The 16,730-nt window shown below is 48.8% G+C and overlaps 1 protein-coding gene across 4 annotated transcripts in view; it reads right to left on the bottom strand.

The window, feature by feature from the left end:
• Positions 1-12,051: 12,051 nt before the first annotated feature.
• Positions 12,052-16,730, bottom strand: part of grin2ba (glutamate receptor, ionotropic, N-methyl D-aspartate 2B, genome duplicate a) — an 82,015-nt gene continuing 77,336 nt past the window's right edge. For all 4 annotated transcript variants that reach the window (XM_078084618.1, XM_040191107.2, XM_040191106.2 and 1 more), the window contains exon 17: positions 12,052-14,353. In XM_078084618.1, coding sequence (XP_077940744.1) covers positions 12,089-14,353 — 2,265 coding nt within the window. In that variant the 3' untranslated portion in view covers positions 12,052-12,088. The remainder of the gene's footprint in view (positions 14,354-16,730) is intronic.

The following is a 16,730-nucleotide window of genomic DNA, read 5'->3' on the forward strand; positions in this document are numbered from 1 at the left end:
CTATTTCTATCATAGTTGCCATAGCAACTGCATCACACAGCCTTAACTGTGGATAATTTCTAGGCTACGTATGTACACTTGCTTTTCACATGTGCGATTTCATCCAGACCTTCTTGTTCGCCGGCGCACAAAACTCCAGCCGTCAAAATCAGGCAATTTTTTGTGTTTGCGTTGCCACAAAGTGGAAGGTGAGAGAGCTGTGAGGTGAGAAAAAGGGCATTGATACTCTGTGCCAGCAAGTCAGCCAGCCAAGCCTGTCCAATCAACAGGAACGCCTGCTGGGACACACACAGACTCCATCACAGACAAGGGCACCGAATCTTCTGCAGAGAAGCTCATCAAAAAACGGTTGTAAAGAGAGCGACCGTTTTTGAACACACTTAATGTCCTCCACATTTACGCACAGACACACAATCTTGCAGACAAAGCCCTGCACAACCGTCCATCTTTTGCTGATATATTTTGAACACAAACAGGGGCAGATTCAGACAAATTCCCAACAATGCAGAAAAACAGTTCTTCAAATCTTCCACAGACTTCTTCACATTCATTTCCGTTTTCTGTGGAACAAACGATGTTTCAGGCAAAAAGCTTCCTTGGCGGATGAGGTCGATTGGCGCCTATAGCTCGATGTGCTGCCTCAGATCCGCTGGCAATGGTTTTCAATTCAAAATGCATATTAAAAAAATATGAAAGCTTTGATTTCATGTCAGTGTATTTTCATTGCAGGGAACATCTCAAGGCTGAAACGCTCTCCCCTGATACTGTCACAACCTGCCCCCCCCCCCCGCACCCAATCTGCTCAGAGGGATGGCTGAATGGTTATGGAACCTTGGGTGAATATGAGCGCTGAACAATATGTCCACTCCATTATGTATTAGACCTTCACGTTTACAAAGTGCAACTTGAGAAGATACTACACTGCATTTACATTTTTTGACACCTGCTTCTTGTACGAAAAATTCTGAGCAAATATTTGCACTGAGCAACCAGAGCTAATCTGAAAGCCTTCACGCTAAAAATTAAATTGCTTTGCCCTTGACAGGTCAGAACTGAGCGAAGACATTGTCGCTACTGTGTGCAAACCTTTACATGGAATTCATTTCAACGAGTTGAATGGGTCTGCTTCTCTAAAGGACGTCTGCAATGTCAGCTGGGACGCTGGGACGCTGGGACGCTGGACGTTGCTCGTGAATGGGCGGTTCCGAGCTCAGCTGGAGCAGCCTTCTGTACCCGGAGTACACTACGAGAGGGACGACGGGGACGTGCTGTGATCACCGCTTTCCCCGTGAATGCACTTCATTTTGATTTGTAGTTAGACGGCTCTTTTTGCCACATGACGGATAACACCTGCGGATATAATAACCAATAATGACTCCATCACAGCAGAGCGGTCACCACGGGGGGGCAAATGGCCATTTAAAGAAGTACTCAATCTTTGAGATTGCATATGAGGCGTTTATGTAGAATACATATATACTGTAATCAACGTACCTTCTGGAATCAAAGCAGCAGTGATTTGCAGTTTTCTTGGCGACCACATGGAGTCAGAGTCATCCAACAAACATGCAGCATGATGCTCAGAGGCCGGCTTTGGAGAAACGTCCCCTCGCGTTATTTTATCTGCAGTCCCAGTTCATCCCTTTGAAGTGCGGTTTTCTAAAGTTATGCCGTGATGCAATTTAACAGTCTTTGATCCATTTCCATCCGGAGTGTCCTACACTACCACAATTAGTGTCCCACGGACACTAAGTATTATATCAGCAGAGGGGCACAGCTTTGACAGCGTGTGGGGTTGAAACCATGATTCTGAGGACATGATGGTGAACTTTGATTGCTAATCGGTGTGTTGCCCTTCTCACGAGCTCATCGAGACCCTCGTAGATCAAAGAGCATGACGCAGCCCGGTTGAAATACACTTGCAACAGCTCTGACTCTAAATCTGTGACCTTAACAGAGGCCGATGATGCAAAGATGGATCCTCCTCAGAGTGACACTTGCGGAACGTAATCCGCATTCCCTCTGCTCACCGCTCTTTAAGTGAGTGCTCCAATCGAACGAGGGATGTTTACCTAAGCTTCAAATCAATAGCAGGGGCTCCCACGGACAAAAAAAAGACTCACTTCTGTGTGAACACTTTGCCCGTCCACCAAACTCAGTGGCCCACAGGAAGCAGCAGAGGGCGCTCCCTCCCATGAGGTCCCTTCCCCGCTCTCCCACAACAAGGCCGGCTGCCACACTCTCCTTGTCTCCTAGCAACCGCAGAACCCTGCCTCCAATCACTACGGATACCGGGAGGGATGGAGGGAGGATGGGAGAATGTGAAAGAGGCAGCGGGGGAGGAGGAGGAGGAGGAGGAGGATGCATGGCAGCTTGGGCTCCAGCGTCAAGTGGAAGTGACGGTTCCAGGTGTGGATGTGTTCGCGTGGGTTTGAGAGGTGAACTGCTGAGCCACGGTTTCTCAGGGACACGTTGAGCTCATAATTCCAATCGTGACGTGGAGGACAGTGGATCCCTGGTCCCGCGGGTCCCTTTTTTCTGTAACTTTGGTAGCTCACCCCCCTCCCACCCCTCCCGTCCTCTCCACTTCATTAAATGTGATAGTGGCATCATCATCTCGGCAGCGTCTCGTCATCTCGTGACTCGTGGTGGGGCTCTTGTGCTTTAATAGTCTTCTTCTCCTGGTGATCTATGTTGCTCTCTCACAGGGGATACACATACAGACACACACACACACACACACACACAGCATCCTACATTGCATCTCGAAGTCTGCGGTTGCATCACACACAAGTCACTTAATTATACAGCCAGAAATGCCACAAAGTCACACATCACACACCTACAGACGCACTCATCCCTCAATCACAACACACAAGCTTTCACACGCCGTTCATGTGATGCCACTGTTACCTCAGGGACTCCCCCCTTCCTTGTGGCGCCTTTCAAGCACCGGACAGACACACGTATGACACAGTTTAGTCCAGAAGAGGGAAAGCTGTGGATTTAAACTAATTCTACTCCACAGATTGTGATATGATTGCACGTGTGAGTTATTATCTGTAGAAATATCAATATTCAACATTGCCAGCCTGTTGTATCCTGCGATTACTGTACATGTACACGGGCCTTTGTGCTGCAATGACACATTTGTGCACATGTGACCTATAAAGAATACACACATAGCATCTATAAATCAGTGACACAATGGATGAAGTCGCACTACTCGTCTCCTTTCAAAGCACATCCTGTGCCTCCGCAGCATTCAGGCTAATTCATCGTCCTTTTGAAGCAATCCGCTCCAGGAAGAGCTCCGTGTTAACATTACAAGCCTGCAAAGAGTCTAACTCTGAAGAGAGGAAGGAGGGAGAGGGAGAACATGAATGCCTGTGTGTGTGTGTGTGCAGGAGGGATTGATGGAAAGAGAGGAAATGCTGGCTGCTGTTGCCGAGGCAACCATTTCTCTCTCTCTCCCCCCGTCTCTTTAACCCTTTCTCCTCAGCACTTCCTTTTCGCCTTCCGTCTTTTACCATCGCGGCAATCTCTCACTTGTTGATGTCCTCTCACTCCATCTGTGCCTCTCTTTATCGCCGTTCAGCTCTCCATCTCGCTCCACGCGTCTGATTTGTGAGCGCTTTGGTCACATTCTTCCTCCCGGTTACTCATCCTCATGACTGCACACCTGTTGTTTTGTCTGCACACGTGTGCTTGAGTCATTCGCGGCTCGAGTACAGTAACAATTTGTGCTAAACGGTGTAACAGGAAGCCATTGCTTCACCGCGGGTGTTATCGATGACTTGACAACTTTCACACATGAAGGGGCAACAACATAACTTAGTTTCAGCCAATCAGCACATAACCCTCTGCAAAACGCTCGCGGGTTAAATAAACACGCCCGGCCTGTGTCCACCTGTGTGTAGTCGCCGTGCTGAGCTAACAGGCTCACTCGTTGGAGTACACATTGCTTTGGTGCCACAGTTTTACTCTTATAGTTAATAACTTCAGCCGAACCAAATCAAACTGTAATTCACACGTGGGTTGAAGCTGGGGGAGGGCAGAGGGTCCCCCTCCAGGACAAGCATTGGTTTAAAAATGTTGCGGTGTGTGATTTTCTCTACATCGCCCAGCTCTAACGGACATCCGTCGTGATGTAACCAGAATTTCAAATATTATAAACAAAACAAATGCTTGTGGCAGACATTGCCACTTGAAGTCTATATGCCTCATCTATTGATCACAGGCAGTTTCATCACACTGCATACATCACACTTACTGTCCAACTGCTGTGTTAAATCACTGGCTGATATTCCTCCACAAGGAGCTCAATGCGTGGACACACACACACACACACACACACGATGACATGAAGTGTTCAGCCAAATCAAATTTAAAGGAACAGTTTGTCCGCAGTGTGCGGAGATCATCAGCATGCGTCAACTTCCTACATATATTTATGTAATGTAGCAATATGACTGTAAATAAGATACTTTTCACTAAATGTATGCTGTTGCTAGGTAACTGTTAATTGATAAAATGCAGGTACTTAATAAAGAGCAGAAAGAGACGGGACAGGGATGTATAAAAAAAAGAGTAGGAGAGAGCTGGAGTGACAGAGAAGTGCCTTGTGGTGGACAAGCCCACACACACACACACACACACACACAAATAGCCAAGAAACAACAAGCAAGTCTTCTACGGTCAAGTTTGGAGGATAAAGTCAGTTAAATCCTTGAAGGCTCCGTTTCCTCTATTGGACTGGAAGTACCTCTTCTCCTCCCTCTGTCCTGCTCCTCCTATCAGCCTCCATAACTCGCGGGCCCCTGTTTCTTTTATTACAGTGATGTCCCACCACCTCTCCGACGCAGGCTGACGCACAGTATAAGCACACATTGGAGAGAGAACGAGTGTGATAAAGAGACTGAAGGAAGGAATGAAGGGACACTGTCTCGGTGTTAGAGAGCATCAGGTGGGAGACACGAGAAGAGGGAGGTGTGACAGGGCAGAACAACAGCGAGAGGCCTCCAGAGAGGGTGAGAGGCAGGTCGAGAGCCAGGCCGTGCCTCTGACTGGCGGATGAATAAGAGCTGTTGATGGTTTTGGCCTTTAGATCCCGGCTTTCGCCCAGACGGTCAGACTGTCCGGCTCCCCGGACCAGGAAAAAAACCCTCGAACTATATTTCGTTCAGCTGCGACAGCAGCAAAAGCGCCACACTGTAGCGCACTGATGTTTCCCATTCAAAGCGAAGCGCAAACTCACATGTGAATCTCTTACTAATATATCTTACCCCCACACACACACCTCAGTCCCTCCATCAATAATTTAGTTAGTCTTGCTCGCCAGTGTGAAAAATTAATGGGAGGTAGGAGTGAGGGGATGATGGATGAGGAGGTGGGTGTCACCGAAGCTGGGGGGAGGAACAATGCGGGCTGACAGGTCAGACATTTAGCCTTCAGAATGAATGCTAAGCTAGTTAGTGTTGTCCCAGCTGGTGGCCGCGCTCCCAGCATGCTTTGCGCTGATCAACGCTGCAGAACCTGACCGTGTTGGCCTGTTTTGCTCTTGTCAGCAAGTTTACCGTCAGGTTTATTAACTTCCAGGTCCCCCCCACTTCAGCCACGTCATCGCATCATCACCATTTGGACAAGTAGCGGTTAAAGCTAGCAACCTTTCACATCCCCTCTGTCCTATATAGAAAACATCTCGACAGTGAACAGTGAACACGGTATATACGACCTTTGAAACAACAGTGCGGTGGAATTGTCACCGTGAGCATGTTAGCATGCTGACATTAGCATTTAGCTGGAAGCTGTGCCTCTGCCGCACAGCCTGGTTCTATATTCTCACTCACGCCGCTGCAATCGCTTTATAGGCAGTGGCCTTTTCTTACAACGGCACTCTGAAGCTAAAGAAGCTATTCAGAAGTAACCTCAATGCTGCAGTTACCTTCCATTCACTGAAAATACACCGTTACTTGAAACAATACACGTCTGAAGGCTTTGGTGTAAAACCTCTTACTGCATGTTTATGTCACCCTGGATAAGCTCCGCTTGTTTAATGTCAAATGTCCAAATGTTAAATCTACAGACGACGCACACACAGCTGTTTAAGACACAGCAAACGGTTGTATTTGGATTTGATGTGCTTTATGTAAAGTGAGAGGTAACCAAAGCTAATCACGCACACCTCCATATTGATTATGCCGTTCCATTTTAATTAAACACTGTGATTAAAACTTGGCTACTGTTGTCGCGTGTGCAACTTAGGCTGCTCACTGCTGAAAAAAGACGCTAGCAGCTGAGATAAATACACACACGTCCAGCTTTCTCTGGGATGTGTTGCTGTATCCTCCTGCTTATTATTCATGCATTTGAATACATTTGCACAGGGGACCTGCTCAGTGCAAGAACAATATTACACCATTGGCAACTGAACAGCGTTGGAGCCGGCCGCCGGAAGATAAATGCCCTTCTCAATGTCAGTTTGATGGCAATTGCTGAGACAGGGGAGGCTTTTTCTTCATTTACTTCCATCAACCAGATTTTTCAATCTGTCCCGCTTCCCCGACCTCAGAGAATTATTATGCATTGTGAAAGACACCCCCAACCCCAGGGTTGATCTCTCCCGGATGAATACGTGTAAAATCCTCAGTGTGAAGCCAAATCGGTGCCCGATCCGTTTTGAAATGTAATCACACAACAGGTCTCAGGCCGGTACATGTGCTGCTGCAAAGTCCAGCTGGAGCAGCAACGGCGTCTACTTGTGTGTGTGTGTGTGTGGGGGGGCGGGGGGGGGGGGGGGGCAGCCTGAAAGAGCAGCCTGAGAGAACCCCGAGGGGGCTGGACGACATCAGACGAGGCTGTGTGGAGCGCCAGCAGCAGTGTGGGTTGTCGGGAGGTGGAGGGGGCGGGGGGGGGGGGGGGGGGGGGGGGGTTAGACCTACACCCAACCACTCCACCACACAGTCACCATATGGCCCTCCTCTCCAAGGAATTCCTGCCTGAGAGAGAGTGTGTGTGTGTGTGTGTGTGTGTGTAAAAAGACTCAGTGCCATTTGCTTGAAACTTAGTTTTTTTTATTATTAATACTCAACACTTCATTTTGTTCATCATGTACAAAGAGAAAGGATAGTCTTATTTGAGCACTTATAATTGTAGATATCAGTATTATCCTTATTAGAAGTACCTTAATGGTTTTCTTTTTTTGCAATTTTCTCATGACGTGGTTAATTTTGTTATTGAGATTACTTTGAATGTTTCCATACAAAAAAACAAACAAACAAGGTAAATGTTTCCCCCGAATATTCAGTATTTACACAGCCTGTACAATTATTTGTTTTTGTGTCGTTTTTCTATTCATATGGTGTAAAAATTTGGGGGATTAATTCAAAGAAAAGGGCCACAAAAAGATAAAAGAATGGCCAAGAGTAATATTCTGTATATCATTATGTATACAATTGATTCTATTCATATGTTACATCTTTGTCAACCCACAGTAAATCTAATCAATGTGTGTTCACCTTGTGAAATACATTTAGAAGCAACCCCTGATGCCTTTTGCATTCTTGACTGTAAATGATGACGATGGAAAATAGCAATATTAAACCAACGAAACTGTACACAATTTAATAGAAAATTTTGTATGCATCAATATAAAGCAATATCAACACATATTAACACACGCACACACACAGAGAGATCTTTAAAATATGAATAAACAGCATCTGCAAATGAATTAAGTGAGCTGGAAAATTATAAGTAGCTAAATCACAACAAATAAATCGCATAAAATCACAGTATAATCCTTCCTATGTGTATGTGATTTGTCGATTAAAAAACAACACACCATGATAGAAATATTGATGTCAAATGCATTTTCACGAGTCAGTTTAACCGGTACATCGATCCCTGTGGCGGACTGCGTCGCGCTCTCGTTTGGTCCCATGTGTCAGAATCCCAGACAGAAAAACACAGATTCACCCCCCCCCCCCCTCAGGATGTCCCCGGCCCACTAACTCGCCACAGCCCGTTGTTGTGTTGTAAAAATGTGACACAGTGTTTTCGCTTTAGCCGCCCCATAAGAACGGATGTGTTGCGGGGCGCTCGTGTGCAGGGAAGTGAGGCCGGGACCGACCGATGGAAGTAAAAAGGAAAAGAGGAAACACCTCCGGCGAGCAGCTGGAGGTGGTACAGGCCCGGTGGTAGGATGTTTACCACGGGGTCACGTGCACCTTGACCCCCCCAAACCAGCAGCTGGAGGCCGGCCCTTACAGCTCGCCCCTTCTGCTGCATGAAAGAAATAAAAGGAGTGGAAGGAAGTGATGAATTGGCACATACAGTGAACAGCAAGAGCTCGTTTTTCTGTTTTGTCATCCGGTTTATTGCAAAAGAGCGGTGGCTCGTGTGAGAAATATGCAAACCCAACAGGGTTTTTACGTGCACACAGACACATTTTTTTCCCTTTTCAATCAAACTCACTAGACATGAAAGCAGTTGTGAAAAATATAAGAGAGCAGAATTCATCTCTCAGGGCCGGGACGAGGATTAGAGAGACTTATTGGAATCAGTGCCGTACGGAAGAAGACCGGGGGAAATAACTTCTGACTGCATGGGGGACAAACAAATTACAAACCGCACCTAACGTCTCAAACTGAGAAACAAGCAGTGCACAAAGTTGCACAAATATAAATTAGAATCCAAAGCTTTTAAGTGTTTCCAGTTGCCAAACAGCACGGTTTAACAACAAGCGAGCTAAAATGTAGCAAAAGCAGTTGATTCCCTCGAGCAAATCTCCACATAAAATGAGACGTGTGAGACGACAAATGTTGCACCTTTTAATAAGGGGTTGCACAAATGCATTTCCGCTTCAAATGGATTCTCAATAAGATGAAACTACACTCGCTCTCGGTTCACGGCAATATTGTGCCGAAAATCCTCAGCAGAATTAACATCATCAACTCTGGGGAATGTCCAGTGCGCGTTTGTGTGTCTGTCTGTATAAGTGTGTGTGTGTGTCCTTTGCCACAGTGATGTATAGGGTAACAGGGTAGGCCGGCCCGACGATGGCTCTAAATTCTGTGTGCAATCACCGCTAGAGCCCAGGTCAAAAAAACACAAATATCCTGTAAGTTTAAAAGGATCGCTGCCCCAAAATGAAGGATCACAATGTACTGCCTCTATACGCAAATATCATCTATGTATACACTTAATATTGTATTCCATAAATGTGTAGATAATTGATTTGTATCTCAAAAAGCATGAATAAGAGCTTACCTTAAAAAGAGAGAATCTAACACGATTCGAGGGAAAGCTTAGCAAGGACTCTTAAAACTAAACTTCCCCTTTTAATCACCAAACGTCTACACCTACAGTAAATTATCCTCGATTTCCAACACTTTAGTGAAAATATGAAAAAGCATAATTCTTAACATAACCAGTATACTCATTGGTAAACTATAATTAAGTAAACATGAGATTGAAAGAAAGAGGTTTAATTATATCACTTATGATTAGTAATATTTGTGTCTTAACTATATTTTGCATATTTTTGTTCAAGAGTTTTTTAGAGTTTTTCTGAGTTTTTATCGTTGTTTTGTTTATTTCTTAAATTGCTGTAAAACATACTGAAAGTTACATCCTGTCTGTCTGTTTACTGTACAAAGTGAAAAGAGTTTTAAATATACTATTTACATGGAAAAGATTGAAGGTACAAATGCTGACTGATGCCCACTCCGGCGTCTCGTTGCTTATTTCCTCCTCGGTTCCTGGTCTCTTCCTCGTTCCTTCCTGCTCATAATGGTTGACCTGAACTTTCAAAAATGTGTGCGTATAAAAATTCCAGAGATCCCAATGTATTCATTAGGAGAGTCGTCGGGGTGGGGGGGTGGGGGTGCTTGGGCAGGCGGATGGATCCGTTTGATTTAAGGCTAACTCGATCAGTCTCACGTTGATGGGGTCATCCGCGGAGCGAGGAAAAGGGGGCGGCGGCTGAACTTATGAGTAGTTATCAGCAGGTTAGTGGGGGACAAAAATAATCTGTAATCATTCAATCGTGATTTGCTTCCCTCCCCTCACAGACACACACACACGCGCGCACAGACACGCTTGCACGCACACCAAGATATTACAACTGGTGCAATTAGATTGGGGTAAAAGATAGAAGTCGGCAATGACAAAGATCCTTCTCTACACACTCCAACACCAGGCCAGCACTCAGTCTCCTGCAGCCCTTGAACTTGTGACACCGCCAGCGAATCGAAGATCAAACCTTTAAATGTCTAAAAGAGGCTTCTTTATTCTGTACAGTAATATGCTGAGTCACCATCAGACAGCTCTGGTTGGGGGTGATGGGATGATAAGGCATGTCTACTAAGCGCCTGAACCTACACCGAGTAAAAAGGTCCTGTGCGATAAATGAGGCCTCTGCAGCCCAAAAGGACGAGCGACATCGGAGTGAAAAGCCGCTGAAGGGCCATCTGGCCGCCTTCCACGCGCGTTTAAGAGGCCTCTTTGAAATATACATCCTCCTCGACCCTCGAGCGACATCGTCGTCACCCGGGCAACAACACGACTCCTACGCGGTTTGTTGCATTTCGCCAACAAAAGAAAATGCATATTTTAATCATACACAATGCACAAACAAAGCTTTCAGTGTGCGCGCCTCTCAGGCTGCCTACATGAGTGAAAAGTTACGCCTACATCGAGAAAGTGGCGAGAAAAAAACCAGCGAGTGCCTTGTGACCGGTGTCGTGTAACCTGAATGAAAAGAAGTGTTCTGAAGGCTGCCGGGTTGTGAAGCGGGATGCGTCGGTCCGTCCGAAACCTCCTGAAAGTACAAAATAACGTTACGCCACCTCGCCTTGTGTTCTGGCCGTCGGTTCGACGGGTCTGAAGCAGGCCGTTAAACTCCCAGAGGACAGCGAGCGGCCTGCAGCAAGCGCCGCGTGTGAAGCGGAAGGACACGTCCACTGGAGACCATTAAGGCACGTCCTTCCTCTCGGTGTCTTTGTCTCTGGACGAAACGCACCGTTCACAGTAAAACAAGTTCAGACCCACAAAATCTGCATGTGTTTTAAGTGTAGTGAGTGTGTGTGTGTGTGTGTGTGTGTGCATTTCAAACTTTCTTCAAACATCAAATGAGGATTTGGCGTCTCTAAATTTGTCCACCAGACTCGGTTTTCCCACAAGCAGCAAATAAATGTATGCGCATGGAGTAAAATATTCTACAGAACACAGTAAAAAAAAAAAAATCAGGAGTTAAGGACTTGAGTCTTTCTGGCTTTTTGGTTGAAATAAAAACAACCTTCCTGCTGCCACTCGGGTAGACAGGATACAACTACAGGTACTAAAACAGTAGTGAAATATTATACCAACAGAACAAAAAACAAGAAAACTTATTCTTGATATCATAATCGGCACAAACGTCTTTGTTATCCAAACAATGTTATCAATATTATTGTTGTTCTTATACCCTGTTTTTTCTCCTTCTATAAGAATATCTTATTATCATTCATGATTGTGTTTCTCATAGCAAACGAAGATCAGCTCTTCTGGCGCTGGGGATGAGGAGGGGGAGAGGGGAAGGGGTAGAAGGAGAAGAGTGCAGGACGGAGGAGGGGTCGTCTCCTTAAAGAGAGAGAGAGAGAGAGAGAGAGAGAGAGAGAGATGCACTAGTCATCTGCTGTGTAACGTCCCCTTTCCGCCGTGACACGGCGGCAGATGGGCCACTCGCTCCTCGCCGTGTTTCCTCAGCCGGAGCTCTCAGACGGCCGTCACATCGCACCAGCCTCACACGTCCCGTATCAAAACCAAGAAGACGAGGTGTCGCCTCTTGGCGATGATGGCCGAGTACATCGGCTCCTGCCGAACGCCCATTGACGGCGTTGCGAGTGGTTTCTGAGTGAGGGTCCGCGTTTCTCTTTTCCCTCTAACTTCCCCTTATCGACGGCCTCCCTCCCGTCTTCCTCGTCGCGCTGTCCCAATATGGGCTAGGGTTGCAGTGTGTGGACAGTGTCTTTAAAATCATCCCTGATCTCCCAACACTACATGCCCCCCCCCCCCCAAACGTCTGCTCCTCCCGCTCTGCTTGCTCTCACACGTCCGACTCGATGCTAGAGAGTTTCTCGTACACATGGCCATTGCTTCCATTGAAGGGACGCGGGGGGCCGACCCCCAGCATGGAGCCGTGGTGGTTCATTCCACCCAGGCTGAGCTCCTTCGGGAACCGCGGGGCCGCGTTGGACATCACCCCGGCTGTGGCGGACGCCGGCAGGTATGACGTCGTGCTCATCTGGCTCCTGAAGTCACTGCGGCTGTTTTTGGCAACCTGCTGCTGCTGCTGCTGCTTCTTCATGTAATATTGTTTGGCGCCGTGCATCAGACACTGGTCGTCGCCAAAGGTGGGAATAAAGGGGTTGTGGTTTACCCTGTCCGGGTAAAGAGATTTGGATAGAGAGAACCCTCCCCCTCCTCCTCCTTCCATCAAAGCCCTATCTCTCTCTCGCATGTCTCTCTCTCCGATGGAGCGGCGGTGGAGGCCCTCGCCGCCGCGGAACAGGCCGAACGGCGAGCCGTTGCCCTTCCGGCCCTCCCCCCCGTAGAACAAGGGGTCTCTGTCCCGCTCCCGTTCTCTCTCCGAGCCCCCGTGGCGCTCAAATATGTGCGCGAAGGGGCTGGTGCCCTCCAAGTAGCGTTCTTTCTCCTTCAAGCTGACGCTCCTGGGCGGCGGCAGCATCCCCCCCATGCCGGCGCCACTCATCCCGCCGACGCCTCCGAGGCCCCCCATCAAACTTCCCATCCCGCCGGACTCCTCCTTCTGAAGGTCGACGAAGGCGTCGTACGAGTGCTGCCGCCGCAGTGGCTTGCCGAAGCCGCCGCTCTTCCTCCGCTGCTGGCCCTGAGGGCCGGCGCCCATCCCCCCTCCTCCGCCGCCATTCCCTCCCCCCATCTGTTCCAAGAGGTGGTTGTTGTCCTCGCTGATATCGTAGAGGTTTCCTGTCTTTTTACAGCCCTCGCAGCGCATGCAGGTGGCGGAGCTGGGGCGGCTGTTTCCGCCGCCTCCAGAGGAGCCGCAGCTCATGCCGCCGCCGTACCCTCCGCCGCCCCCGTGCATGGACATCTGCTTGCTCAATCCTCCCCCGCTAGCCCGACAGTTCCTGCACTCCCACTCTCCTCCTGCTAGCCCAGATCCTCCCCCGCTCTTTGAATCGGACTTTTTGGGTTTGCTCTTAAGAAAGTCATCCACCGGAACGAGGGTGGTGCAGGTCCCCACTCCTCCGTCTCTGCTCCCGGGGCCCTCCGTCAGGTCCACGTGCTCCCACTGGGGGACGCCCTCTTTGGGACGAAACTGGTCCAAATAAAAATCCCTGACGCTCTCCTTTTCTCTGAAGAGATAGGAGTTCCCGTCGTTGTTTCCTCCTCTCTTGCGGTCGGGGGCCAAAAGCGGCGGGGAGGTGGAGCGGCGGGCGTGGTAGTGGTGGTGGCTGATGTGGTAGGGCTTCCTCCTGTAGCCCAGCTCGATCTCGTCCAGCTCCCGTCTGGACTTGGCAGAGGCCGGCCTCTTCTTCAGGCTGTCGCGGTATTGTTTGCGCTTCTTGGCGTTACCCTCCAGGTTTCCGTAAGTCACTGTGTGCGTGGAAATGTCGGACACGTCGGACCGGATGTTTCCTTCGTCGTCTCCTCTCCCTCCGCAGTAGCCGTGCCCCGGGACAAAGGTGGAGCTCGAGGCGCCGCCCTTGAAGGAGAACTTCCCGTACAGGTCCGGAAGCCCTCCTTTGAAGCCCGGGCCTGAGGGCGGAGTCTGTCCGGACAGCAGGTCAAACTTGCTCATGTTCCTGTGGGTCAGCGCCGAGCAGGGCTGGGTGGTGAAAATAGGGGCCACCCCTCCGCCCAGGCTGTCGCAGTCAAACATGCCCCCCTCCTGGGAACTGCCGCTGCCCAGGCTGTGGGGCCGGTTGGCCAGCGGCCCGCTGAGCCCGAGCGCGGAGCCGTGGTGGTGCAGGTAGTGATCCTGGTACAGGTTACTGTCCTTCGGGTGGAGGTTGCCGAACGTCCTCTCCACCTCGCTGATGTAGTCGCTGAACATGTTGTCCTCCGGCGGGTACGGCGCCTTGCAGTCCGAGTGGCCCGCCAGGCTGCGCCGGTGCTCGGAGATGTCGTAAACGGACGAGTCCCGGCGGATGAAGTCCAGAGCGCTGTGCGGCGAGCCGTTCACCCCCGACAGGGAGGCCATGTTCTTGGCGGTGCGCAGGAGGCGCATGATGTTGGAATGGGTGTTGTTCATGGTGGCCGACGGGGAGTTCAACGCCGAGCTGCTCTTCTCCTCTATCTGCACCCCGTGGATGCAGCTGTAGATGCCCTGTGTGCGGAAACGCAGGCAAGAGGCAGCATTAGAGAGGGGGAAGCGTTTACCATCAGCAATAATATTGTACGTTTACAAAACCATGCAACTGCATCGCATTCTGAATAAAATCCTTAAAAATCCAGCTGACGCAAAGTGAATCCAGCTCTTTCTGCTGATGCCCTTTCTGCCTCGCTCAGTAAAAAGTCAAAGCAGATGTTACACGTCGTTTATAGACAGTAGCATGTGGAATATCAACTCATCATCGGAGACAAAGTGGGCATACAGTGTGAAGGCTGAGATAGGACGCCGTAGCTGCATGCGGGATGATTGATAGAGGCAAAGGGGCCGTAAACACCTTTAATCAATGCGATTAGAATTCAGCTGGACAATATCCTGCGGCAGTTATTAAACACCTTAGTTCCCGAATCTCCTCCTAAGAGAAAGGCAGCGCCAAGGAGACGCCGGCTGAGCGTCGCAGTGACAGAGAGACAAACTGCACCATTTGCATTCAGTGATGTACGATACGATATATAGATAAAAATGGATGCGAGGAGGAGAGCAAACCAGGCGTGATGGATGAGCACAATAAAGGATCAGATCAATTCCAAACAATGATTTTGCTCCGGGTTTTTTTCCCACGTCCGTGGAGGAGTATGGAAATAAAAGGCTTTTGGCCAAAGTCAAAGTTCAGAGATCCGCTGACCTCGGTCCTGCTCGCCACCGCTGAGGGCGGGAGGAGAGTTTAGGGGTCAGCTGGCTGTCAACTCCTCGCTGTTGTTCAGCTTACCGACCCCCTCCTTTTATCCGCTGATACGAGTCGTTGACCCTCGGCTCTTCTTTCCCTGGCCGCTTGTCCCCGCTAGTCAATTAGCCTGCACATTGCTGCGGAAAAGGCCTGCATCCCTCACTCCACCTTCATAGGTCATTACGTTGTCCAAGTTCACAGTCTGTTAACGGCCAAGCATGTGAAGCTTGACATTGATTAACAACCATGTGAGGTTAAGATGAATACAAAAGGCCTCATAGGACTTCGGATCTCAAAGTGGAGGACAAATGTAAACGCCCACCAGCGAGATATCTCAGGGGTTTAGAAAGATCCTTCAATGTTTATCTGGCCCTTCGCCGTCTTATCTGTGTTCTTTTTTTCCATCTGCCTGTTTATTCAATTTGTCATCACTTCATATCTTTGTTTTTCTTCTTCTATCGTCTTGATTACACCCCACATGCCGCCAAATCTGTCACGCCTTCCCTCCCGTGACATTTCTGTGACGCATCCCATCTTGGCCTGACTTTTTCAGAACCCCCCCATCCCATCCCATCCCATCCAGTTCCCGGTTGGGTTTTGAACTTCGTAGATGGCGGAAAAATGATGTTGCATTTAACAGCGACAGCGGAAGAAAGCAATATTCAATCGAATGCTTGTGTGACACACACACACACACACACACACACACACGCACACACGCACACACGCATGCACAAGCATAAATAAGCAACAAGAAGTTAATACTGTAGTGCATCAAATCACATCTAACAAAGTGATTGCTGCTTCGTATTCAACAGCAGATTTAGTCTACTCCACATGCCCACACAATGTAACAGTTGGCAGATTGCTGCCGGCCTGGTGCTACTGTAGCTGATTATTTGGGCAGGATGTGTGAATAGCAATAACTGGGGGCCTGAGGCGTGCTAAGAATTCTCAATCCACCGGGGGAATCACGGCAAAATCTATAAGTGATTACACTGGAACGGGGAGGCAGGAAATCAACAACTAACTAGCTACCCCGATGTGCACTTATATGCTGTGGAGTGCATGTTCAGCTCACGACTTCATAGTGGCCGCGTGTGGTGGAAGTATAGACGCGGCTAAATGCCAACGGGCGCCACGATGAGGCGAGAGGGCTGTGCGAAGTAGGAGTGATTAAAGTCCTAATGCATTGACTGTTCCAAAGCCATTAGAGGCTTTTTAAATCAATATAATTAATTAGTTTTAGCGCTGCAGGTGGGACGCGAAGGAGCAGGTAGCCGGGGGAGAGCCGCTGAGCCCCCCCGCAGGGCGGGAGCGCTAACCGACCGCGAAGTTGTGACCGAAGCCACGTGACTCGACCGTGACAGATGTCTCATTTTTTACACTGCCGAGCTTAAATGTTAATTGCAGCAATAACAATAAAGTTTATTGGATTACGCTGTGAAATTAAAAAAGCGTAATTAATCTGAGTGGCAGAGCAAAGGAAGGGGGGGGGATGGGGGGGAGGCGGGCAAAAAGAAAAGAAGAAATGGCCGAGACTGGAAAGAAAACACTTGAGCAAATGAGAAGGCACAATGTGACGCTGTGGAAAGATAATGAACTGTAATTTCCACTTTTGTTTGAGCGAAAGCTCGCTGCTGCACG

The sequence above is a fragment of the Gasterosteus aculeatus genome, chromosome 11 (genome assembly GCF_964276395.1).
Source record: "Gasterosteus aculeatus chromosome 11, fGasAcu3.hap1.1, whole genome shotgun sequence".
NCBI classification, from domain to species: domain Eukaryota; kingdom Metazoa; phylum Chordata; class Actinopteri; order Perciformes; family Gasterosteidae; genus Gasterosteus; species Gasterosteus aculeatus.